Consider the following 27,878-nt stretch of genomic DNA (forward strand, 5'->3'; position numbering starts at 1 on the left):
CTGCTCCTCCACACTGTAATACGGTTCAGCGCGTATTGCTGCAATTTCTGATCATCACAGAACAGATAAACCGTCACTTGATCCCACTCAGCCCTGCTGAGCCAGGAGACCACGATACTCTCAGGACACAGCGGCTCAGGCCGGTCCTCTTTGAAGGACTGCCCGTCCCACGCACGCCACACGCGATCCATCCCCTGGGGCCCAAGACCAGGTCTAGTCCTAGATTCCCACCAGAAATGAAGAACGCCGTGTGTCGCCTGCCTCCACAACCTTCTCGTTAATGTGCTGCCCTCGCTTCAAACGGCGGCCACCTCACCAGCCAATTGGAGAGCGCGACCCCGACGCAAGCCCGCCTCTCAGCGTTAGGGTAGCCAATTGGAACGTGGGACACGGGGCCCACGTGCAGAATTACGCCCTCCTTCGCCGCCGGAAGTGTTCTTCCCATAAAGTATCCTTACCAGAACCACAAGTGTTCAGCTTCTTGGTTCTGCTAGTTTCCTGGCTGTTCGTTCCGCGTCTTCTGTTCCTAACCGGAAACCAGTGTGTCTGGATTGCAAGGAGAAAAAGAAATACTTTGCGCCCCTTGGCGGTCCACGGAGGAATTGTACTCGATTACTGTACTTTCCTGGTAATAGGCTTTAAATTCTGATTTTTTTTTTTAAATGTCCATAAACAGTTCCTAATCCAATAGACTACTGTGGACACTGAAGAACAACGACAGAGAAAATAACATATATTTACGTAAAATTGAGTAGAACAAAATCTGCTTTCTTGACAAGTACTGATACAGAGAAAATTGATACCAGCCTGTTTGGAAGAAGGAAAGAGAACAGTATAAGGTTCAGGGTCCGGCGGTGGTGGCACACCCCTTTAATCCCAGGACTCGGGAGGCAGAGCCAGGCGGATCTTGTGAGCTCGAGGCCAGCCTGGTCTACAAAGCGAGATCCAGGAAAGGCAGCAAAGCTACACAGAGAAACACTGTTTCGAAAAAAAAAAAAACAAAAAAAAAACAGAGAGAGAGACAGAGAGAGGTTCAGGACTGGAAAAAGATGGTACTGGGAGGGAGGAGCGAATAAAATATGAAACCCGTTATTTTATATGTTAAATAAAAACATTAATAAGAAGTAAGTTGGTATGTTCCTGTTAAGTTAAGGCAAGTTAAGGCAAGAATGAGTGGCATTAGAATTATCTCGAGAGTATAGATTTCACTATCAGTGTGGCCTTGGGCAAGTCTCTGGCCTTTTCCTGAGTTGGGTTTTATTTTGTTGTTTTGTTTATCTGTGTGATGAGGATTTTAGTCTGGACTCCAGTTATCTACCATTGCTTACAATTGTACGAGTTTTAACTCTTGAGCATTCCCTGCTGTTGATTTCAGTATACACAAAGGTATAATTTCTGTTCTTGCAAAATTCCTTATGATCCCTTGATGGCTTACTTCTATAATCTCAGTACCTGGGAAATTGAGGTGGGATTGCATGAGGTCAAAGTCAGCATATGAGCACCAGAACATCCTGGACAACTTTGAGACTCTGCCCACGCCCCCGTCCCCCCCCCCCCCCCCCCCCCAAAAAAAAATCAAACAAAAGAATTCCTTAGGATTTGGAGCTGTGAGGAAGGAAACAACATAATGAAGCTTTTCCAAGAGTTCACAGACTGGCTAAAATATATTTTGGGCCTCCATCTTTCTCACAGAAGTTATTTTCCAATTTAGCACTTCAGAGAAAATAGGAGGTGCCTATCATATCATTGCTGTGACTGGCTCTTTTGTACTTTGCAGCAGTTCTCTGTATGAGCTTTTTCACAGCCAACTCCTCCTAAAATGTACCTTGCCCATGGTTCTTTTAAGCCTCTATGTCTTTTCTTGCCAAGAAAGTAGATTAGTGCTCCCTGGAACATTTTCTTTTCTTCCTTGTTTCTGTCAAACCACTATTCATCTTTGGTATTCAGGATGATTTGTCAAATCCCGTTTACCCACAAGTCTTATAGGAGTCGTGAGGAATAAAAAGGAAAGGTCGTGGAATTTGTCACCCTTGTGACCCTTGACTATTCATTAGCTGGTGACTCTATTACATCCTTCTCTGAATCCCCACACACATTTTGTACATCCTTCTATTGGAGGAAAAGACTAAAAAGAATCACCTCAAGTCAGGCTTTATGTAAAGTCTTGATAACACTGAACTTTGAGCTCTGAATTCTGTAGAGAAATTCCCCCCACCTTTTTGTAAGGTTCCAAACTAGTTGGAAAGGACCACATTCCCTGTGCAAATTCTCTCAGATATTGCTCTTTCCCTTACTTTCTTTGACTCCCATACCACTCATGGATGACTTTGATGTTTCCTTCTGTCTACAAACCATCTGTTGTGTTGTTGTTTTTTGAGAATTCTCCCCTGAATTCTCATGGTGGCGCACACCTTTAATCCCAGCACTTAGGAGGCAGAGGGCAGGCAGATCTCTGTGAGTTCGAGACCAGCCTGGGCTATAGAGTGAGTTCCAGGAAAGGCGCAGAGCTACACAGAGAAACCCTGTCTCGGAAAAAAAAAAAATTCTCCCTGTGGCAATAGCCCGAATAAAAATTTCTCTAATTTGTGAATTTTGTTATTTTTTTAAATAAATAATTTTTTTCTTTATTATGTGTTTTAAATTTTATACATCAGCCATGGGTTCCCCTGTCCTCCCCCCTACCGCCCCCATCCCCGCCTTCCCCCCTACCGCCCCCATCCCCGCCTTCCCCCCAGCACCTCCCCTCCATTCCCATGTCCTCCAGGATCAAGGCACCCCTGGGGATTCATTTAAACCTGGTAAATTCAGTACAGGCAGGTCCTGTCACCTCCTTCCAGACTGAGCAAAGTGTCCCTGTGTAAGCCCAAGGTTTCAAACAGCCAGCTCATGCACTAAGGACAGATCCTGGTCCCACAGACTGGATGCCTTCCAAACAGTTCAAGCTATTCAATGGTCTCATTTATCCAGAGGGCCTGATCCAGCTGGGTGCTCCACAGCCTTTGGGAATCCATCTCCCCCAAGACCCAGCTATAGCACTCTTGGGCATATACCCAAGGAATGCTCAATCATACCACAAGGACATTTGCTCAGCTATGTTCATATCAGCTTTGTTTGTAATAGCCAGAACCTAGAAACAACCTAGATGCCCTTCAACTGAAGAATGGATAAAGAAAATATGGTACATATACACAATGGAGTACTACTCAGCAGAGAAAAACAATGACATCATGAGGTTTGCAGGCAAATGGATGGATCTAGAAAAAAATCATCCTGAGTGAGGTAACCCAGACTCAGAAGGACAAACACGGTATGTACTCACTCACAGGAGGATACTAGATGTAAAACAAAGATGACTAGACTGCTACACAACTCCAGGGAGGCTACCTAGAAAACGGGACCCTAGGAAAGACCCAAGGATCACCCAATGACAGAGAAATGGATGAGATCTACATGAACAACCTGGATGACAGTGGGAGTAATGAAGGGCAAGATTTGAGGGAAAGAAAGCTTAGGGGATCAGGAGATCCCAGCTGGATCAAGAACAGAAAGGGAGAATGAGGAATAACAGACCATGACAAATGAAGACCACATGAGAACAGGAATAGGCAGAGTGCTCGAGAGGTCCCCAGAAATCCACAATGATATATCCTCTGTAGACTGCTGGCAATGGTCGAGAGAAAGCCTGATCTGACCTAGTCTGGTGATCAGATGGCCAAACGCCCTAACAGTCGTCTTGGAACTCTCATCCAATAACTGATGGAAGTGGATGCAGAGATCCTCAGCCAGGCCCCAGGTGGAGCTCCAGGTGTCCAACTGTCGAGAAAGAGGAGGGACTGCAAGAGCGTGAATTGTTTAATCCAAGATTGCAAAAAGCACAGGGACAAATAGCCAAATGAATGGAAGCACATGAATTATGAACCAAAGGCTGTGGAGCCCCCAGCTGGATCAGGCCCTCTGAATTTTGTCATTTTACTGAAGTTGATTCTGTTTTCATTAATTTCCAAATGAGAAAGCTGAAGCACAGTCTCAGGATGAGAGGTGGCTTCGTGAATAAGAGGGTACATTGTTCTGGCAGAGGACTGGAGTACAGGTGGCTCTTCCTCCAGAGACCCAACACCAATGGCATCACCTAGTACCTGCATTCATATGGATGTACCCACACACAAATACACATAATTTTTTAAAGAATGGGGAAAATGTGTTTTTGTCAGTTATGTGTAACTCTAAGGCTAGGCTCCATTTACAATTCTCAGATACAGAGATGTGCTTTTCCTGCTTACACAACTACTTAAGACCATGAGAACTATAAAAGCAAGAGCTCCCAGTATTTAACACACTCTATGCCTGCCACTTAAGTTTAATATTTATTTACTGGCTGGTTCCTAAACAAAGGCATTACTGTAGTATTTCTCTGGCTCTCTTTTTGATAATATAAAGAACCCAAGCCTCCATTTGAAATATTTTTAAGATTTATTTTATGTCTATGAGTGTTTTGCTTGTATGTATGTCTGTGTAACAAGTGCATGCTTGTAGTAGGAATCTTAAAAGTACTTGTTAATGAAATCAAACCTGAGGCCAGTTATTGGGGTGAATGCTGGAAGATCAGAGACACAGAACAAGCCACAGCTATCTCACCTTGCTAGTTCCTCAGGTGATCCTGTTTCCTCAGGCTGGAAGCTTCTGAATCCTCATCCCAATAGCTCTAAGCTGAACTGTGCTCGAAAGCCTGAATGCTTAACCAGCCGAATGCTTTACTCACTACATGCTTTTTTCTTTTTAGTTCCTGGTCCTCATGCCTTATATACCTTTTTCTTTCTGCCCCCACTCCCTGGGATTAAAGGCGTGGGTCACCATGCTTAGCTGTTTCTAAAGTGGCCTTGAACTCAGAGATCAGGCTAGCTCTGCCTCCCAAGTGCTGGGATTAAAGGTGTGTACCACCACCGCCCAACTTCTGTTAGGGCTTACTCTTCCCATTTTCTAGCCACCATTTCTGGCTCTGTTCTAGTGGCTGTCTGTTCTCTGACCCCAGATATGTTTATTTCGGGGAACACACAATATTTCAGGGAACACAATACCCACCACATTTCCCCTGTTTTTGTCTAAATTTAAAAAAAGGTTATAATTAATACAAGAAAAATCATATCCAATAAGTATATACAATATACACAGTCAAGATTACATTAATGATGTCTAGTCCATTAACATTTGACAGATTCAGGTGAAAAACTCCATTATCTATAATAATGTCCAGTCCAGTAACATTTGATAAACTCAGACAAAAATTTTTCATTACTTACCCTATCTTTTCTTTTCATAATAGATTCAGTAGTCTACCTTTTGTCATTTTTATATCTTCTCCTTTTTCTTTTTAGAGTAGATTCAGTGATCTACCCATTTATCCTATTATTTCTTTATCTTTTTTCTCAGGGTAGATTCAGTGATCTACCTCATATCTATATTCTCCTTTTTCCTTTTCTCTTTTAAACAAAACCTCTGAATCTAATCTTCATGTTCAGCTTTTTTCCTGATCATTAACAATTAACAACTTGTAACCAATCATCATAAATAATGACAATATCCAAAACTCATTAAACGACCGAAAACCTCCCATCCCACCTTTTGGGGATGTGGGCGTCGTCTTCTTAAAATTACTTCCATCTTTAGAGGATCCTGAAAAGAAAATTTTTGGGTTAATTGTCAAGTCCTGTATCATTTGTCCCACCACTGCATAGTGAGAAAGTGCAGGGCTCGTTTCAAGTCCTTGTTCAGGTAGTCTGTCAGGCTGAATCATCTCAGCTAGCCATCTCAAAATTGTCCTAAACAGTTTGTAATCCAAAGTTGATCTTTCCATGGCACTAATGGCTTTACCATAGTCCATGTGGCATCATCATTGTGGAGTCCCATCATCCTTTTGAAGATTTCAAAGTCACTGTTAGGCATGATCATGGTTCCCTTTAGATTTTTTTTTTTTTTTTTTTTTTTTTTTTTTTTGGTGCTTCCTCTGTGGTTTGGAGCAATCACAATCTCATGTCTGTCTGTCTTTCGGAACCATGAACATTCTTCCCTAGAAGAGAAAATCTTCACAGCAATTTCTCCCCAGCATTTCTCTTGCCAACCTTTTCCAAACTGACCTTTGCCGATGCTTTCTTGTAACACGCTGGTCCTGGCAATTCTTCTCTGAACCAGCAGCAGTAAATTCTTTGTCCCAGGCAGCAGCATCACCGCAGTCACCAACACGATGAGAAGCAGCTGGCAACTCAGAGCAGCAGTCACTGCCTCCATGGTTCCACGGACACTGTTTGTGTCTCTGCCCCGGCCGAAGCTTCTCCTAGGCCAGCCTCAACTCGGGATCCTCCTGCCTCTCTCTGCCTTCTTCAGTAAATCCTACTGGCATGTGCCACCACAGCCTGCCGAGCAGGCCTAAGCTAGGGCTCACAAGACCACAGGCAAGAGGCTATTTCATGAATTCGTACCACGAACGTTGGGCGCCAGATGTAGTAGGAATCTTAAAAGTACTTGTTAATGAAATCAAACCTGAGGCCAGTTATTGGGGTGAATGCTGGAAGATCAGAGAAGCAGAACAAGCCACAGCTATCTCACCTTGCTAGTTCCTCAGGTGATCCTGTTTCCTCAGGCTGGAAGCTTCTGAATCCTCATCCAAATGGCTCTCAGCTGAACTGTGCTCGAAAGCCTGAATGCTTAACCAGCCGAATGCTTTACTCACTACACATGCTGGTGATCACTGCTGTCCCTGCCTCTGCCACTCAGCCTCTGCCTCTTAATCTCTGCCTCTACCAATGCATTTCTGCCTCTGTTTATTTCACTGCCTCCCCGCCTCTCACCTCTGCATTTCTGCCTCTGCCTCTCTCTGCACCTGCCTCCATATCTACCCCACCCCAGGTGCCTCTCTGTCTCTGTCTTTCCACCTCTGCCTTGGCCTCTCTGACTCTGACTCTGCATCTGTATTTCTGCCTCTCTCTCTGCCCCTCTGCCAGTGCTTCCCTGGCTCTACCCATCTGTTCCTCTGCCCCTCTGCCTCTCTACCTCTTCCATTTCACCCCTCTGAACTCTGCTCCTCAGCCTCTACATTTCTGCCTCTGTCCCTCTGTATCTGTGCTCCTTTGCTCCGCTGCTTCTGGATTTCTGTCTCTCTCTCTAGCTCTCTGCTTCTCCCGCTCTGCGTCTGCCTGTCTGCGTATGCTTCTTCGTGGGTCTGACTCTGCCCCTCTACCTCTTCGCCTTTCCCGCCCACTTTCTCCCCTCTGCCATGCTGCCTCTGCCCTTCTGCCTCTATGCTCTTCTGTCATTCTGCCCCTCTGTGCCCAATCCTGCTCCTCTGCCTCAGCCATCAGCCCTCTGCCTCTCTGTCCCTCTGCCCGATGGCCTTTTTTCTTCTGCATTTCTGCGTTTGCCTCTCTGCCCATCTGCCTCTGTGACCTTTGTTTCTGTCTCTCTGCTTCTATTGGCTTAGACCAGCAGGTCTTCTTTCAGCTACAGGTTTCTGGGGGTGGTGGGGGGAGGATCAGAAGATGAAGATGGTAAGAATGTTTGGGATGAGGAGGTCTTGCACGAGCTATGTCTTATGCCAAGCAAATTTATTAAGCCACACAGCTTCATACATACTTGTTTTCAGAGAGGAAGAGGTAGTCAAGGTCAGGAGAAAGTTAAATCAGACAACAACGACAAAGAGAACAACACAGGATACCTCAGCCACAGCTCCTTAGGACTGATAACCACAGGCCAGAGGGAAAAGTCAGATCCTCAGAAACTGCAACCTTGACTCCTTTGAGGCTTTGGCCAAGTCTGCCCCTTTGTCCTTTAATCAGGACCTCTGAAAGAGTCTTGGATGGGCATGGCTCCCAACAGATTACCACTCCTTTTTTATTTTTTTAAGGCCAGATGAGTTACTAACGTCTCAATGTTGAAGAGACCCTGATATTCCCTAAACAAACAAATGCCTTATAATATTGTCAAAAGAATCACTAACAAATGTAATCTGAGCATAATACTGAATGAATGTTGAAGGATATTAAAAGGGTTAAATTCTTGTGGCTTGTATAATAAATCTTTGGCCAACCGCAAAGGGGAACAGAAAACAGAAAAGATGAACATGGAAGCCAGGTGGCAGTGGCACATGCCTTTAATCCCAGCACTCAAGAGACAGAGCTAGGCGGATCTCTGTGTGTTCAAGGCCAGCAAGATCCAGCACAGGCACCAAAACTACACAGAGAAACCTTGTCTCAAAAAACCAAAAAAACAAAAAACAAAAAACAAACAAACAAAAAAAAGTGAACATGGCCCAGATCAGGGTCAGTAACTAATTGCTTGAAGGTTAATGAATCTAAACTAACATTGATGCCATATTCTATGCAAATGATTTTAACTCTATCCCATTTCCATTCATATTCATTATAGTTTAAAGGAGTAACACAGTTATCTAAAGCCAGAATGATGATGTAAATTGATGTATTGCTTGTACTGTATCTTCTAGATGCAATGCCACAACTTTGAAGGCATTTAACTTAGCTTCTTGTGCTTTATGTATACATTCTTCTACAGAGGTATTCTAAGCGAGCAGGTTGCAGTTGTTGGGAAAGACCTCTGTGAAACAGCTGCAGGTTGGACAGCAGTGACTAACGCTAAAATGTTAGATGAAATCTGACCTCAAAATCTGCACTTTCTAATAAAAGCTTGATGCTGTTCAAGGAGAACATGTTGTCCAAAATCACCATACCATCTCTATTTAGGGTGCACAGGAACCTTAACAAAGGAAGGCTGCCAAAGCAGAACAGGAGTTCACACAATTAGAGAGGAGACAACTGATACAGGTAATTTTGAACTGTCCCTCACTCTCCTGAATAGAGGGACTCCCAGTTAGTAACATATATGAAGGGTTAACACAGGCAGTGAATCCAAACATCAAATGCTGTCCATGCCATAGTTGTTTGTTTTCACCAAAAGTCCCATAAACAACCAGATTGTCCAGAGCTGTGGCTGGCAGCCAAAGAACCAGCTGAACTTTTCCCTCTGGAGACATTATAACAGGATGTGGCCAATGAAGGGGTCCTAAGAAGTCATCTTCATCCAGACCAGGTGGGCACCTCCAAGATAAGTCCACCAGCACCTCAGGTTGTCCATTTGGAGGCACAGAGTTCTTTAGAACTATGGAGCATGCCACCCAAGGGGAAATTTGATTCTGAAACCAGGACATGGGATTGTCATTGCATACTGGGAAGCATCCATGCAGTGGGGTAACCTGTGGGTGATTAGAGACTGGAAAACTCAAGTGATGGATGAGTTGATGATGTTTAAAAAACTGCCCACCCAAACTCTCCTGTGCCCCAAAGCCATAAGCTTTACAGATCACCTGAGTGAGAGGGACACATTCATAGAGACCCACCAATGACAAATAGGAAAGGTGGGTGATATTCCAGATTAGTTAAAGAGAGCCGTGCGATGCACCACGTGAGAAACATCAAGACTGTCAAAAAACACTGTATCATTAGTAAATACTCTAATTGGTGGATCCTCCCAAGTGACTGGGTGGGCCAGAGTGGGGTCAGGTACATAAGCCCAGTAAACCCCAGCACTGTCTGCTATCAGGACAGAGAGTAACACCAGAATTGCTAAAAATAAGTGAGCAGGAATAACAGGCTACCCTTTGTCCTTGACCACATGAATTCCTTCAGCACTAAAATGTTTAATCTGTCTCCAAGTCGGGAGCTGATCCCTCTGTGTAGACTGGAAGGGACACTCTGGGCTCTGCTCTGCCTTCAAACTCATCATCATCTGTATCTTCAGCTTCTGGAGGCATCTCTTGTGTAACCTGGAGGTGTTTGACGAGACTCTTGGGAATCCAAGATGGATCATCGGTTTCCTGTAGGAAAACACAGGCATAACCTTTCCCCCACATTAGCATGGGATCTGGCCCACACCATTTCCCTGCAGCAAGATCTTTCCACATAACCTCTCCTTCCGGAGCCTGTTAACCCCTTAAATGTTCTGCAGCTATCAATACCTGTTGCTCTAGTCTCAAAATATTTAAAGAAAATAAAGTATAATTAAGAAGATTAGTAGGAGAGAGTGTGTATGTATATACATACATACATACATACATACATACATACATACATACATACATACATGTATATCCCTTGTTTTTTTTGAGACAGGGTTTCTCTGTGTAGCTTTGGAGCCTGTCCTGGATCTCGCTCTGTAGACCAGGCTGGTCTCGAACTCACAGAAATCTGTCTGGCTCTACCTCCCAAGTGCTGGGATTAAAGGTGTGCACCACCACCACCGGCCCTTTTTATTTTTTAAGCAAAACTTTAATAGATCCGTGTGCCTTGTCTTTGAAGATTGTAAGGGATACCTGTTTTATGTGCAATTCCCAAGGTGGTACAAATTTTCTTAAAGACAACAGAAGTATGTACAGGAGCATTATCTGTTTTCAACATTTTTGGAAGGCCCATTACAGAAAAAGTTAGCAGGCAATAGGTAATGCCATGCTTAACAGCTTCCACACATCCAACCATCAACTCTAATGCATTAGGCAGCAAGTCTCAAGGATTAACACTATATCAAGGAGCAGGCAGAGAAGTTACACAAGCAGAGCAGTCTGCAACAGTTTGTTGTGCTTGTTCTCTACAGAGCTGAAATTGACATCAGAGCATATAGCAGATGGTTAATGATGGAGTGTATGAGAGGCTATAGCTTGCTTAAATCAAACAAACTCAGGTACCATCTGAGTAAGATGATGAGAAGCTAGACCTACAATTTGATTTTTTTCTCTCCCAAAGGAACAGGGAGACCAGAATGTGCTCAAATGTGTTGGAGAAAATAGGCTGCCTCCCGATTTTTGAACAGTTGCTGCATCTGTTGAAACAAAGGAAATAGTTCTTTATCCTCAGTCCATTTTATAAGAGCAGCAGGAGGTAGTTGGGCAACCTGTACAACATATAAACTGTCAACATAAATATTCAGAGGTTGAGAGGATAACCTCAAAATTTGGAGTGAAGCAAACAGTCAGACTAATAAAGTTTCTGTGTTTCCATCAACAATAATGTGACTTACTATCTGTAAGAAGTGAGAAATAAAGTTTTGATAGGGCTCCTCTGGACTTGGAAGAATTTTCGAAAGTTCCTCAGAGTGCCAGACAGTTTCTAACAAAATCATTGAGCATTGGCATTACTTGATCGTAGGAAGTCCCTGAAACTGAGCAGATTCACTAGGCCCTCTCCCTGCCAGAATAAACAATTAAGGCTGCTGAGAGTCGCTCCCAAACAAACCAAACTGCAAAGAATCTGAGAACAAGAACAGCTACTTGGAAGAAGTAGAAACCAGCCAAACTGCCCAGAAGAGGTTTGGAACAACTGAGGCACCTGGAAAGGACATTCCAACCTGTTGAGCTGCCAGCAGACTGTGCAGTGTGCTCCAGGCTCCCAGCTTTGTGAGCTTTCACCCATGCTGGGGTGGGCTTTGGGGATTCAGCTGTCTTTGAGTCAAATTCCAAATTCCCAGCTGGCTTTGGAGATGGAATTGGCTCACTCCTTCTCTAAACCCAAGCACATTGTTAAAAGAAAAAGTTAAGAGATTCTTGTGTCCCAAATCAGAAGAGCCCTCTGGTGTGGGACAGAGAAAAACCAATATTTTTCTTTAAAGCAGGTTGATTATAAATGCAATCTCTTTCTAAAGATAAAAAGGGGATATGATATAGATATGATAGGATGAAAGGGTAGATTAATGAACTTACTTCTAAAGAGCAACAACTCATTTAAAATGTTTTACATTGGTATAGATTTTAGTCTATTGATACAAACTTAAAGTTAATTTTGTTATACTGCGTGTATATTTCTACTCTTGTTTAAGGTATTATGTTTGTACAGCTCATTTAAAATTGAAATGGATAATTAAAAATAGATTAATAATTAGTCATCTATGATAATCATACTCGTAGCCATGTTAGTTAAGTCTTCTAGATACACAGAGGATATTTCAGATAGACAGGTAATCCTCAAACAGTTCAAAGGTCTACAGAATATGGCATTTTAAATATTTTTAAAATTTAGACTTTCTGGACAGTGAGACATGTCTGCTCCTGGCAGCACCGATTTACTTCAGAGAGGAGGATGGGCATTGAAGACACTTCATATGGAGTTTATCTTCACCTTGGCAAAAATAGCCATTTGGGCAAGAAACTGTTCTTGCCTGGACTGCTCGATCAACTGGACATGCAGGAAAGGTGACCACTGAACTTTGCTTGACAAAATGGTCCTTCAGGTTCCTGCTTTGCAGAGGAAACTGCCAGACATTCTACAAGACACTGAGAGAAGTGACCGAGAAACTATAGCCCTGTGGGCTGAAGACAGATGCCCCAACTTTACAAGGAACATTAGCTGACTGTCCAGGCTGCCAGCTGTTTCTGTCTACTCTTGCAAGACTCCTGAAAAATGCTTACATCCTTCTCCTGGTTCTCAGGTAATATTATATCCTTCTGAGATCTTTGATGTGGTTGAAGACTAGATAGTTATAATTTCCTCAGTTATGATAAAAGATAAGTTAGATATAAAACCTTAGACTCACAAATATAAGATAGATAGGATATCTTCTTTAATATTGTAACTGTAATTCTTGCTTGATAATTGTTTTGTTATATGTAATTTTACTATGTAAAAGTTAAAACCGTCCTAAAAAAAAAAAAAAAAGAAAAGGGGAAGTGCTGTGGATATCGCTCTGTGTAAATAAAGTTCTGATTGGCCAGTGGCCAGGCAGGAAGTATAGGCAGGACAAGAGAGAAGAGGATTCTGGGAAGTAGAAGGCTGGAGACAGCCACCGCCAGCCACCGCCATGAGAAGCAACATGTAAAGACACTGGTAAGCCACAAGCTATGTGGCAAAGTATTGACTAACAGAAATGGGTTAATTTAAGATAGGAAAAGTAGATAACAAGTAGCCTGTCACGGCCATACAGTTTGTAAGCAATATAAGTTTCTGTGTTGTTTCTTGGTTCCGTCTGAGCTACTGTGGGACTGGAGGGTAAGAGAGATTTGTCCTGACTGTGAGCCAGGCAGAAAAACTCTAACAACACTCAGGGCCTTTTATCACCATTGTTTGACTTTTTTTTTCAATCTTCTGTCCCCCAGTCTGTTTTGAAATAGACTGTCTGTCCAGCTTTTACAAGGGTGTTGAATTGCAACTGAATCAGACTCATGCTGTGACTCTGAACGATCTCATAGAAAAGTCCATGGTGCTAACTAACCAATAGGAAACTTACATGGCCCTCAGGTAAGACTGATTTTCAAACTTTCACCTACAAGTCCCCATGTCTTTAAATTTGCAGAACCTTATTCAGGAAACCAAGGGCAACATTTTTAAATGAAAATAAAGAACTTTTTCTAAGAGCTCTAGCAATACATTACAAGAACAACAATGCAGAAGCACTTGTAGGAAAAAAAAGTGCTCTTAGAATCTTCCTGTCCCCCTGCCTCTCTGTTTCTCCTCTGCCTCTCTGCTTCTCTCCCTCTGCCACTTGGTCTCTACCTCTCAGCCCTTCTGCCTCTGCCCTCTCCTGTCACTCCCTCTCAGCCTCTGCCTCTCTGTCACTCTCCCTGACTCTCTGCCTCTGCATTTCAGCCTCAGCCTCTATGCCACTCTAGGCCTCTGCCCCTCTGCCTCTCCCTCAGCCTCTAGGCCTCTGTGCTTCTCTCACTCTACCTTTGCCTCTCTGCCTCAGCCTGTGTGGATCCCTGCCCAGCCTCTTTTGTCTCAGCCTCCACTCCTCTGTCTTTCTTCCTCTCTCCCTCTGCACTTCATTTGACCCTCTGCTTCAGCCTCTGTCTCTGCTTCTTTGTGTCCCTGCCTGTCTCTCATGCTCAGTATTTCTGCTTCTGCCCTCCAACGCTCTGCTTTTGCCCTTCTACCTCTCTACCTCTGCCCTTCGGCCTCCTCCAGAACTGTCTTTACCAGTTCTTGGGCCTCTGCTTTTCAGACTCTGCCCCTCAGTTTATATGTCCCACTGCCTCTGTCCCTCAGACCATTCCAAGAGCTTCTGGTCCTCTATGCCCTTGTGTCCCTCAGACTCTATGCCCCTCTGTCTCTCTGTCCCTCAGCCTCTATGTACCTCATCTTCTATGTGTCTCAGCCTCTGTGCCCCTACACACCATGGCCTCACAGCTTCTATGCCTATCTGTCCCTCAGCCTCTAAGACCCTTGACCTCTCAGCACCTCAGCTTCTATGCCCCCCTGACTCTGTCCCTCAGCCTCTGTGCCCATCAGTCTCTCTGTCCCTCTGCCTCTGTGCACCTTTGCATCTGTGCCCCTCAGTCTCTGTGCCCATCGGCCTTTCTGTCCCTCATCCTCTATGTCCCTTGGCTTCTCAGCCTCTAGGCCCTCAGCCACTCTGTCCCTCAGTCTCTATGCCTCCTGTCCCTTGCCCTCTATGCCCCTCGGCCTTATGCACATTGGTATCTCTGTCCCTCATCCTCTGTGCCCCTCGGCTTCTCTGTCCCCAGCCTCTCTGCCCATCTTTTTCTCTGTTCAAAAGTCTCTATGCCTCTGGCCCTTGGCCTCTCGGCCTCTCTGTTCCTCAGCCTCTGTGCACCTTTGCATCTGTGCCACTCAGCCCCTCTGTCCCTCAGCCTCTCTGTCCCTCAGCTTCTCTGTCCCTCAGCCTCTATGCCCCTCTACCCCTCTGTCCCTCAGCCTCTGTGTCTCTCAGCTTCTCTGTCCCTCAGCCTCTATGCCCCTCTACCCCTCTGTCCCTCAGCCTCTGTGTCCCTCAGCTTCTCTGTCCCTCAGCCTTTCTGTCCCTCAGATTCTATGCCCCTCTGCCTCTCTGTCCCTCTGCCTCTCTGTCCCTCAGCCTCTCTGTCCCTCGGCCTCTTTGTCCCTCAGCCTCTATGCCCCTCTGCCTTTCTCTGTCCCTCAGCCTCTATGCCCCTCTGCCTTTCTCTGTCCCTCAGCCTCTATGCCCCTCTGCCTCTCAGTCCCTTATCCTCTATGCCCCTCTGCCTCTCTGTCCCTCAGCCTCTCTGTCCCTCATCCTCTATGCCCCTCAGCCTCTCTGTCCCTCGGCCTCTCTGCCTCCTTTTCTATGTGCTTTTACCTCTTCCTATGTTTAAAGGCATGCATCACCATACCATACTTAAACCATTATTTAAAAAAAAACTTAAAAACTTAAAGTTAGTTTCATAATTGTCTTCGCCAGTTCTTTTCTGCCATGAAATCAAGACTGTGGTTTAAGGAAATGGAGGTCTCTAAAGGTTTAGGGACTCCTCCCATGTTGTGAGTCTGTTCTGCCCTTTCTGTCTTATTACGCCAGTGCTCTCACTCTGGAAATTTCAGGCTGATCAGGGGCTGGGTGCGAGAGATTCCTTTTAAAAAGTTCTGCCCTTAGAAATTCCTAAAAAGGGATGAGTTAACTCAGAGAAATATATAACGTATTTGAGAATGAAGCCCTTCAGGGCCTGATTTTTCTTTTTAAGATTTATTTATTTATTATGTACAGTGTTCTGCCTGCATGCTTGCCTGCAGGCCAGAAGAGGGCACCAGATCTCATTACAGATGGTTGTGAGCCACCATGTGGTTGCTGCGAATTGAACTCAGGACCTCTGGAAGAACAGCCAGTGCTCTTAACCTCTGAGCCATCTCTGCAAAGAATCATACTCAATTTCATATGGAAAAACAAAAAAACCCAGGATAGCCAAAAGAATCCTGTACATTAAAACAACCTCTGGAGGCATCACGATCCCCGACCTCAAGCTCTACTATAGAGCTACAGTAGTAAAAACAGCTTGGTACTGGCATAAAAACCAACATGTGGACCAATGGAATCAAATTGAAGACCCTGACATTAATCCACACACTTACAAACATATAATTTTTGACAAAGCAGCCAAAACTGTGCAATGAAAAAGGAAAGCATCTTCAACAAATGGTGCTGGCATAACTGGATGTCAATGTGTAGAAGGCTGCAAATAGATCCATATCTGTCACCATGCACAAAACTTAAGTCCAAGTGGATCAAAGACCTCAACATAAATCCAGTTACTCTGAACCTGATAGAAGAGAAAGTAGGAAGTACTCTTGAATGCATTGGCACCAGAGATCACTTTCTAAATATAATACCAGTAGCACAGACACTGAGAGAAACAATCAATCAATGGGACCTGTTGAAACTGAGAAGCTTTTGTAGAGCAAAGGACAAGGTCAACAAGACAAAGCAACACTGCCCTCCCTCACTTCCTTTCTTTTCGTCTTAAACCTTCTTGTTGGAGACTTTTTAGGTTCCCAGCAAACAGGAGGGTATATGACACCTATCTCCTGCCCCACACATGCCTTCTCTGCTGTCACTTCCTCTCCCCAGAGTACCATGTTTGCTACTGTTGGTGAGTCCACATTTTTAAATCATTACCACTCAAAGTGTAGTTTACCTTCGGCTTAACCCTTGACATTTATGTACATTCTGTGGTTTTTGATTGATGTTTATTTTTAAACATACTTCATGATGTGACAGTACTATACAGAGTAGTTTACCTGACCCAAACATCCTGTGTCCTACTTATTCATTTCTCTTTCCCCTGTAATCTCTGGTAAGTACTGATATATATTTATTGTATAAAGTGATAAATTTCGTGACATTTTTGTTTAAGCATATCTTGTATTTTTTGACTGTATTCACTTCTCATTACCCTGTTGTCCTTGAAGCAGAATAAGGTAGAAAAGACCAATTATTAGATATTTATTCATTTATTTAAATTTAGTGATTTACTTAATGCACTGTTTGTACTGCCTTTTTTGTCAAGCATGACTTGCTCCCTGGAACAGAATTACCTGAAGAAATAGCTGAAACTATCGGCTGTTGCCCTTAACCTGCTGACTGTCACATACTCTTCTATAAGATCTCACTTGCTTGCCTGCCCCTGCCTTGTGGTTTTAGAGTATAAAATAAAAATATAAACTGGACCCTGCATCAAAACCTCTCAGGAGCTGTCTTGATTTTGGTCCACCAGTGGCATCTCCTCTCTTTCTTTTCCACTGGTGTCAGAGTGCTTATTCCAAAAAGATTCCTGCAACATTCTGTCTCCTTTCTTCCTCCTATCAGTTCCATTTCCCCTACTCTCTCTATAGAGCACGCGCACACACGTTCCCTATCTGGGAGAAAATATGCAATATGTGTCTTTATTGATCTGGCTCATTTTTCTTATTTTTTCCTCTCTCTTTCTTTTAGGTATCTTCTTGCTTCATATTTCAGAATAGTGGGAGCTATGATAGCATCACCCTAGATACCTAAATTTAATTCAAACAATCTGTGTGTGTCTTTGAAGGACTAGTAAACAAAGCTGGAGCAGAGCTGGAAGCTTCCTGCTAGCTAGCTTTGATAATACCAGAAAGTGCTATACAGGCTGTCTGTAGAGAAAAGTCATCAACAGCCTTACTCAGCTCTTGGTGGTATGCGTTACACTACCATCCTTCCAGGAGAAGAGTAGCAGTAAATTTCCCCCTAGAATCCATAATCTATGTAGTCTTGGGTTCTTGTCCATTTTATCAGTGCTAGGTATGGTTCTGCTTCATGGAGTGGGCCCTAAGTTTAATTTTTAAAAGGTGATTGGTCACTCCCTTAATATTACTGCCTCTATTGCACTGGTCTATCTTGAAGGCGGGCTGTTATTGTAGGTTGCATAGTGTGTGCTGGATAATAATGATGATTATTTTCCTCCTCTGGGACTGTGCAAAGTACCTTCCAGACCATAAACACTATTAGATAAGGTTAAAGCTTCTAGTAGGGCAACAACTCAATATCTCCAGTCATGTTTTTAGCAATAGAACATTAAAATCTGGTTTTGGAGGATAATCAACAGCCTTGGCAATAGCCTATGATGTCTGGGGTCCTATGGGACCCCATTAACCAATGTTTTAAATAGATGTAACCCATTTCTGGTAGTGGGGGGGTTTACTTGGTGGCATGTGATGTCTAGTTGCGGGCATCGTCTCACCTATTATATAATGAATCCTTTTAAATTCCTTTCACATATGTATTAATTTTAGGAAGCTTCTAGATGGGTTGTGGTGGCACATGCCTTTAATTCCAGCACTTGGGAGGCAGAGATAGGAGGATCTCTGAGTTCAAGGCCAGCAGGGTCCACATAGTGAGTTCTAGGACAGTCTGGGCTACACAGAGAAGCCCTGTCTTGAAAAAGCAAAGAGAGAGAGAGAGAGAGAGAGAGAGAGAGAGAGAGAGAGAGAGAGAGAGAGAGAGAAAGGAAGGAAGAAGAGAGAAGATAAAAAAGAAAAGAAAAGGAAGCTTCTAGAGCTTCTAGTTGCTCCTTCTGATATTCTCTCCTTCACCCTTCTCTCCCACCAGCCTCCCTAGTCAATAATCTTCATAATGCCTGTGCTATCAATTTCCTGCACAGTATATCAATGTCAATGAGTTCAGGCCTATTCACCACTTCTCTTTTATCAGATTCAGGATTTCTGGCCTTATGTTGAAATTCTTTTTTGTTTGTGTGTTTTATTTGTTTTTCAAGACAGGGCTTCTCTGTGTAATAGTTCTGGTTGTCCTCGAACTCGCTCTGTAGATCAGGTTGGCCTCAGATTCACAAAACCCTGCCTGCCTCTGCCTCCTGAGTGCTGAGATCAAAGATGTGCACCACCTGCACTCAGCTTATGTTGAGACTCTTGATCTGGTTTGAGCTGAGTGATCAAGGGTGAGAAAGGAGCCTCTACTGTTATTTTTCTGGTTGTAGCTATCCCGTTTGACCAGAACCATTTCTTGAAGATGTCTTTTCCCCAGTGTTCATTCTTAACTTCTTTGTCAAAAGTCAGGTGTTTGTAGGTGTGTGGAATTATGGCTGCATTTTCAATTTGATTCCATTGATCAACATGTCTGATTTTGTGCCAATACCATGCTGTTTTTATTACTATAGCTGTGTAATACAATTTGCGGTTGGGGTGGTGATGCCTCTAGCAGTTCTTTTATTCAGGATTGTTTAGCTATACCTGATTTTTTTTTGTGTTTCCATATTAAGCTACAAAATGTCCTTTCTATTTTTGTGAAAAATTATGTTGGAATGTTTAATGGAGATTATATTGAATCTGTAGGTTGCTTTTGGTAGGATGGCCATTTTCACTACATTTATCCTACCCATCCATGAATATGGAAGATCTTTCCATCTTCAGACATCTTTTAAATTTTTTCTTCAATATCTTTTTTTTCTTTTTTGTAGCTTTCTTTTTTGTTTCCTTTTTTATTTATTATATTTGTGTTTTAATTTTACACATCAGCCATGGGTTCCCTTGTCCTCCCCCTCCTGCCCCCGCCCTCACCTTCCCCCCAGCCCCTCCCCTCCATTCCCATCTCCTCCAGGGCCAAGACTCCCCTGGGGACTCAGTTCAACCTGGTGGATTCAGTACAGGCAGCTCCAGTCCCCTCCTTCCAGGCTGAGTGTCCTGGAAGCGTAAGCCCTGGTTCCAAACAGCCAGCTTTTTTCTTTAATATCTTAAAGTTCTTATTGTACAAGTCTTTCATGTGCTTGGTTTGAGTTATCCCAAGATACCTTTTTTGAGTCTCCTCTGCAAGACAGACCAATGATAAGAATTTTATTTTCTGAAGCTTCAAGAAACCTGAGAATCTCAGACTATGACTATGCTTTTCTATGGAATGGAGAAAACATTTGCCAGCATTTCATCCAGCAAATAACTAATAAATATTGAGAATATATAAAACATTGAAAACATTAAACTCTAAAACAAGAACAAGTAAAATGGCTAAGCATCATAGCACACTTTTAATCCCAACACATGGAAGATAGAAGCAGGAATATTTCAGAGAGTTTGAGGCTTACCTGGTCTATATAGTAAACAGGACATGAAAACAAACAAATGAACAAAAATACAAGTAAACCTATCTATCCAAATTCAAGTGAACTGAAAAGACACTTCAAAGTAAGAATTACAAATATCCAATAAGTACTTGAAAGAAATCAGCTTCTTTGGCTATACAGAGAATAATAATATGTATCAGAAAAAAAGATTGCCCACTACTATCATCAAGAATAATTGATAGTAAATGTTGGCTGGAATGTAGGGAAAGATGGCCTTTATGTGGTGTTGGTCAGAGAGTAAACTGGAAGTCAATGTGGGAGTTTCTTAGAAAACTGAAATGAGAAACTTCATAAGACCCAGATATACCATACCTGGGCATATACTCAAAGACCTCTTTCTATCTTACAACAGAGGTACTTGCACATCCATGTTCTTTCTGCCTTACAACAGAGGTACTTTCACATGCATCTTCATTATTGCTCTATTCACAATAACAAGAAAATGGAATCAGCCTACATGCCCATCACTTGGTGAATGGATAATTATAATGTGTACATATACCAAAGGTAATTTTATTAACTGTGAAAAATAAATTATGAAATTATCAGTAAAAAGAATAGAACTGGGAAATATTGCCTTAATTGAAGTAACTCAAGGTCAGAAAGAGCAACTCCAAAAGTTATTTCTCAGGTGAGAATCCTGGGTGCTAATTTTACATATGTGCATTTAAATGAGAGTGAGTGTGTTTAGGGCCATGAACCTAGAAATGGATCCATGAAAGAGAGAAACAGAAACTTTTTTAATGTGAAGGAAGTAGTAGAATATGTGTTAGAAAAAGGGAAGGGATAAAAGTGGAGAAGTTTAAGTGGACAGAGAAGGACAAGAAGATGGGAAGAGGAAGGAGTGAGGGGTAGAGCCAATAAAAACATGATGTACAAAAAAAGCCAGAAGGAAACTTGATAATAGACAATAAAATAAGGGGCTGGAGAGATGCTTTACTGGTTAAGAGTACTTACTGCTCTTCTAGAGAACCTGACTTTGGGTCCCACCACTCACATGGCAGCTCACAACCCTCCAAAACTCCATTTCCAGGGGATTTGACACCCTCTTCTGGCCTCTGAAAGTACCAGGCACATACTGGGCAGTTGTTGTTGTTTTATCGCATGGTTGTGTCAACTTGACCCCAGCCGGAGTCACCTGGGAAAATGAACCTCAACTGAGAAAAATGCCTCCATCAGATTGTAAGCAATTTCATAGGGCATTTCCTTTTGTTAATGATTGATGTGAGAAGGCTCAGCCTACTGGGGAGTGCCATCTGTAGTCCTGGGTGGTAGAAGAACACAAGCTGAGCAAGCCATGGAGAGCAAGCTAAGTATCACTCCTCCATGGCCTCTGCTTCAGTTCCTCCCTCCAGGATCTTGCCATGAGGTCCTGCCCTCACTTCCTTAATGATGATCTTGTAGCATAAACCAAATAAATCCTTTCCTCCCCAAGTTGCTTTTGTTTATGGTGTTTATCACAACAATAGAAAGCAAACTAAAGCAAGCATAGGGGATATTTAGATTAGTGAAACTATTCCACATGATTTTACTATAATGGTCAATATGCATTAGGCAAAGCCTATGGAACTGTACAGAACAAAAAATTGAACCTTAATGTACACTGTGAGATTCAGTTAATACATCAATGTAGTTTCATCTGTTATAACATAATTCAAGATGCTAAGAATGTGGAAAAACATATACTGGTTTATATGTGAGAGGAATATGAGAGTGCTCTGGATTTTCTGCTCTATTTTTCTACAAACTTAAAACTTACAAATTCACAAAATAAAACCTATTAAGAAAAATCTATGGTGGTGCAAATCTTTTGTAAATCTAACACTAGTGTGCTGAGGAAGGAGTCACAAATCCATGTCCAGTCCAAGTGACAAAGTGAGATCATGGAAGGAGAGAGAGAGAGAGAGAGAGAGAGAGAGAGAGAGAGAGAGAGAGAGAGAGAGAACACAAATAATGAGGCCAAAGTGGGTAAATTAAATTAAATTGTGTCTTTGACAATTCATACATGCATCTAATGTATCTGATTACTCTCAACCTACATCCCTCTCATGTCTCTCATATTTCTATCAAACAACCGACACCCTTACTGGTCCTTTCTTTAACTTCATGGGTTAAAGGTTAGTTTTGTGACCCATTTAGTTTCACCAGGGCCATCTGTGTGACTCTTGGATTCAAACTATCCATTGGAGCCAGTAGGGACACATTCAAAAGCGATGACTCCCCCTTTCCACAAATCTATCAGTAGTAAATAGTCCAGTAAATAGTCCTCTAAGCCCACCCTCCATCAATACCTGACTTTTGATGATCCTATTCTTGTGCAGACATAATAATTCAAGCAGCTGCTGTGAGCTTGTGTCTTGCACAGAAGATGACATTTCATTATCTTTCTCCCTATTTTCTAGCTCTTACATTCTTTTTGTCCCCTCTCAAACATTGTTCACTGAGCATTAGAGGAGATGATATAAATGTCTTGTTAGGGCTGAGCATTCGTTCATTTCTTATTGTTAGTACCTTATGCAGTCATGAGTCTCTGCATTCACCACCACTCACTGGAAAGTGAAGCTTTTTGGATTAAAGCTAATAGTAGCATGTCTATGGGTACAATAATAAACATTTAGAAGGTGGTTTGATACTTTGTCAATTCAGCAAAAACAACAGTATTCTCTTGCCCTGGGGTCTATGTCTTCCTCAAGTAGAAAAGCTTAAAAGATAAACAAAATACTAAAATTCAGAAAAATTAAGCCAGATGGTGGTGGCGCGCGTCTTTAACCCCAGCACTTGGGAGACAGAAGCAGGCAGATCTCTGTGAGTTCGAGGCCAGCCTGGTCTACAGAGTGAGTTCCAGGACAGCAGCCAGGGCTACACAGAGAATCCCTTTCTTGAAAAATAAACAACAAAAAAAGAAAAGTACATAGTGATAGTGAGCTCCCACGATTTCAATTAATTTCTTCAGTGCTTCCTTGTCTCTGCCTCTTCATCTTCATTGTACTTGCCATGCCTGTAAACAACAAGATCCATGTTGGAAGTCAGATGTGGCAGGTAAGGCCTGTGATTACAGGACCCAGGAGGCTGAGGCAAGAGGATAAGCTTAACGCCAATCTGGAATACATATGAGTTCCAGGCCTGCTTGAACTACACAGTGAGACTTCTCTCTTTTTTTTCAAGGTTCAAGGTAAGAAAATTGACTAGATATTGCTTTTTCTGTGACTTGGTGAAGAATAAACAAAGATAATCAAAAAGTAAACTTTATTCCAAAAGGAGAGGAAGAGCTTCATAAATTCACAAAATAATGATGAGATACCACAAAAGTATCAGGGAAAGATGGGCAGCACACAAAAAAGAAGTCAGGGGCATGGCTCCACACAGTTGGGATGATGAATCAGAAGCCTCCTCCAAAAGGTAAGCTTTGCATCTCTGGTGAAAATAGACTGGAAGACCTACCCTCAGAACAAACTCACAGCTTTTATAAACCTCAAAACCAGTCTCAAGATTTAGTGAGACAGCGAATACTTTGGTGTATCATTCATCAGTAGGAAGGAATCTTATTTTTGTCATGATATTACTGAAGGGCAGGAGTTGGGCACCATTTTGAGAAAACCTGTTGTTTGATACTGTACTACAGTGGAGCCTTGAGAACAAGTAACAGCTACAAGAAAAGGAACCTGAACTTAATGGTGATAATTTCTACTAATTACGGTGGCTTTTTGGGAACCCATCTTGTGTGCAACTTTATAAATTTGCTCATGCTCTTTTCCTGGTCACATTTCACATTTTCCACATATCTTTTTGCTTTATTTGCTTTTTTTCACTGTTGACCTGGATAAGAATGAGGGACAAGAATCATGACACAGCTTGACTAGTATTCTTTCTTTAAATTTTCTCTGTCAACTAAATTGGTACACTCCCTTTTAATTCATCCAATCTCAAATTCTCAGGACATGGACAGAATATAGCCAGGTTCCTTGCCAGAATATCATCCAAATAGTTTCTAGGAAGTTTTTTTTTTTTTTTTTGGAAGCTGAGGATCAAACCCAGGGCCTTGTGTGTTTGTGTTTGCTAGGCAAACGCTCTACCACTGAGCTAAATCCCCAACCCTCTAGCCAAGTTTTTAACAGAGAATTTGTTCTCTTTGAAACCTTATAAGCTAGTCTATACCATCTACATTTCAATCAGTATTTTAGTCTTCCATATTGCCACCATAATAGCCCACTAAGCTCTATTGACAGCATTTTAGACCTTTTCTAGTCCTAAGCTTTCACTCCTCTTGTAACCAATTCCCAAAGCCTACATGCTTCATTCGTTTGTCATAGCAATGGCCCCACTCCTCAGGACCAGTTTTCTGTTTTATTTAATTTTCATATTGTGACAAAATGCCCTACAGGAACAACTGCAGAAAGGGACTGAGTTGCCTTGCAGTTTGAGGTAGAGCCTTTCCTAGCAGGGAAGGCAGGCTAGCTGATGACTGGGGAAGCTGCTTCCACAGTTTCTACACTCAAGAAGCAAATACAAGTGAATGCTGCTGCTCAGCTTCTTTTCTCCTCTCTCCTATTTCTACTCTTTTCTCTTCTTTTCTTTGGGATGGAGTCTCATGCAGGATAGGCTGCCCTATCAATATGTACTCAGGGATGACCTTGAATTTCTGAACCTCCAGCCTCTACCTCCTGAGTGCTGGGATTACAGCATTGTGCAACCATGCCTGGTTTTATGTCTCCCACATCCTGGGTAAGTCTTCCCTGCTCAGCTAAACCTTTTCAGAAATACCCTCATAGACACTAAGACTTGTGTTCTGCACTGTCTAAATCCAGTGTATTTGGCAATGACAATTAACCATCACAGCCACTAGGAAAAACAGTATGGAAGTTTCTCATGAAACTGAAAAAAGTCGAACTACAATATGGTACATCTATACCATATACATACCCAGAGGACTCTAAGTTGATATACAATAGAGATCCTTGCACATCCATGTTGATTGCTGTACTATTTACAATACCTAGGAAATGAAACTAGTCTGGATATTAATTGAGAGATGAATGGATAAAGAGCATTTTGACACCTATGCACAACAGAATTGATTCCCCAGAGAAGAAAATGAAATGGTGACAGGAAATGGACAGAACTGGAAATCATGATGTGAAGTGAAATGAGCTAGACTCAGAAAGTCAAATACTGAGTGTTTTCTTTTACGTACAGACTCTTGGTGTGTGTGTGTGTGTGTGTGTGTGTGTGTGTGTGTGTGTGTGTGTGATGAAACTAGAAACAGGATCATGAAAAAAGAAGATCTTAAGGGAAGATAAAGAGAAAGAAAGTGAGAGCGATGAAATCCACATTGGGGGAGCTACAATGAGAGATGAATGTACCAAGAAGAAGTAGGCAGGAGGGAGGGATGGCAGCACTCGAGGACAACATCTGACAAAACATGTACAGAAAGCAAATTAATGCATAGGTATCAAAATGCCATAATAAAGCCCAGTACTTTGAAAACTAATCTTTACCTTTGTGTTCTCTCCTTCTCCCAACATGTTGGCCTCAGAAAATAAAATAAAATAAAATAAATAAAATAAAATAAAATAAATAAAAAGAAGGGGAAGACCATCTCCCTAACAGACTTTCTGGCTGAGGATGCAGGTACTGGTGGAGGAAATACCTATGTATTTGGGCTGACAAAACAATCTGGAAGGAGATGTGTCAACAACTTGGCATAGTAACAATGACAATGTGTACAGGGCACCTCCAATTGACCATTCTATCCTTTCCAGTGCTCCACAGGCTGCTCAGAAACCTAATATCGACCAGAGCCCTCTTCCCAAATCTCTACCCTACAGTGCTCTTCTAAGGAACCTGCCTTGTGATGTGACAGAAGACTCCATTAAGGAATTCTTAAGAGAATGAAATATCAACACTGTATGCTTACCACACGAAGCCAATAATCCAGACATGTCTAAAACTGGCTATGCAGAATTTGAGGGCCTGGATTCTCTCTGCTCAGTGCTCTGAGACTCAATGAAGAGTCTCTAGGTAACAGGAGAATTTTAGTGGGCATTGTTGGCCAAGCACAGGATAAAGACAGGGATAATTGTTCTTCCATCAAGACAAAACAGACACACACTATAGGGACCATCCTTCTATAGACAACTTTGATGGCTACCCACCTAGAAGTGGTGATGATATCTTTGGAGACATGTATTGAGATCTTCAGATTAGTATCTGGACAGGTATCAGGAAGGATATTGGGATGGCTCACACTGAGAAACGGATCGCTAAAAGGACCGGATAGTTATGATGACCAAGGCAACAGAGACCATAACCGAGGCTATGACTCCAGGATAGGCAGTGGCAGAAGAGCGTTTGCTAGTGTGTACCATGGGGACTACAGAGGAGGTAGTGACCGATGTGAAGACCAGTGTGACAGATGGGACAATTGCTCATGAAGCTCCAGGGATGATTACTCTCGGGACAATTATAGGCATGATGACAGAGCCTCCCCCCGCCAAAAAAAATAATAATAAAATGACCCAAACTGAATCTAAAACTGCAGAATACGACTAAGGAAAGCGATTCCTCCACTAGCATCTCCCAGTCCAGTTGAGCGGCTTCTGTCTAGAGAAGGAAAAGTAGAAGAGCAACTACAGAAGGGGCAGAAGTTGTAGCATTCGCTGGATGTGAGCCAAAACCAGACTGCCGGCGAAGTGAAGAAACTAGGAAAAGAGAACGAACGGTTGAGGACAGGAAGTGAGTCATTGCAGACTGGGGCCCCAGCCACATCTGGCAGAAATACATGAAGGAGAGAAGAGTGAGATGTCTCCAGAAAATGAAACACGCAGTAAGGAAGACTGTCACTCTCTAACCTCTCAACCTGATCGGCCGCCAGCCCCTCCACCAAAGGAGAATGCATGGTTCGACTGGCTTGCTCTCAGAGCTAGGCACAGAGCAGCAGTCCCCTAGAAAAGGTGGAGAGAAAGTAGCTCCAGCTCAGCCCTCTGAGGGAAGACCATCAAGGAAAAATGAAAAGAAAATGGACGGGGTGTCCCAAGAGGCCAAAGTGGGAATTCCAGTCATGATCCTGGTAATGGAGGGAACAAACACCACTGGAAGGAGTTGGATAGGAAAGATGGCAAAAAAGATCAAGACCCCAAATCTGCACCCGAGTCAAAGAAATCTGACAAGAATCCAGCCTCCAAGTTCAGTTCTGCAAGTACTCTGCTGCTGTCTCTGTGGGTGGTGAAGTTCTGCAAATAAGAACCCTGCTTTCTCCATGGACCTCGAAGATAAGGATGAGGGGGGTGGCTGCAATGAGTAGACCTCCACATCCTATGCTTTCGCTTAGTCTCTCCACCCTGGAACATTCAAGAGCAAATCAAACATCTATCGAGACAAGAGAAAATAAAACTCACGATCACCTGAAGACCTTCCTTAACTAATAATAATAATAATAATAATAATAATAATAATAATAATAATAATGAAATTTTTTGGATGCTGCTGCAGCCTTTTAAAGTATTGAAGTAACTGGAGAATCACCATGGTAGCCCAAGACATGTGGAGAAGTTGTGATGTGTTCTGATGATACCAAGCAGTTACCTGTGTGACTAAGCCTGGGGCTCCATTCAGCAGAAATGTAGTGACAGTCAGATTCACTCAGCCAGATCAGTTAGGCAGTAGAGAAAGGTACAAGGACAAGTGAGATTTCTACCTTTTAAATTTTTATTCTATGGTGGCATCCATGAATTCCCAAACATTACCTGAATAAATTTCCCATCCTTAAAAAGGTAGATTTAGTTTCTCAAGTTGTTTTAGTCTCCAGGAGACCTTCTACTTTAATTCTGACTTCACTGGGGTCAGCCGAGGGGAACTGTATTATTTTTTACCCCCCTGCCTTCGCAAAGGGGTACTTAGAAGTTAATCTACAGGCCACTAACAAGTAGTACTGCTTGGCGACCAAAATGAATAGGAAACTCAGTCTCAATTGTGTGTAGTTAGAGTTTTTCTGCCTGGC

The 27,878-nt window shown here is 42.6% G+C and overlaps 1 protein-coding gene and 1 pseudogene across 2 annotated transcripts in view; one reads left to right on the plus strand and one right to left on the minus strand.

Annotated features, from left to right (window-relative positions):
• Positions 1 to 302, minus strand: part of Las1l (LAS1 like ribosome biogenesis factor) — a 31,194-nt gene extending 30,892 nt beyond the window's left edge. For both annotated transcript variants that reach the window (XM_036175066.1, XM_036175065.1), the window contains exon 1: positions 1 to 302. In XM_036175066.1, the coding sequence (XP_036030959.1) occupies positions 1 to 191 (191 nt within the window). In that variant the 5' untranslated portion in view covers positions 192 to 302.
• LOC118574718 lies at positions 281 to 27,182 on the plus strand (annotated as a pseudogene).
• The last annotated feature ends 696 nt before the right edge of the window (positions 27,183 to 27,878 follow it).

Source organism: Onychomys torridus, chromosome X (genome assembly GCF_903995425.1).
Source record: "Onychomys torridus chromosome X, mOncTor1.1, whole genome shotgun sequence".
In the NCBI taxonomy this organism is placed as follows: domain Eukaryota; kingdom Metazoa; phylum Chordata; class Mammalia; order Rodentia; family Cricetidae; genus Onychomys; species Onychomys torridus.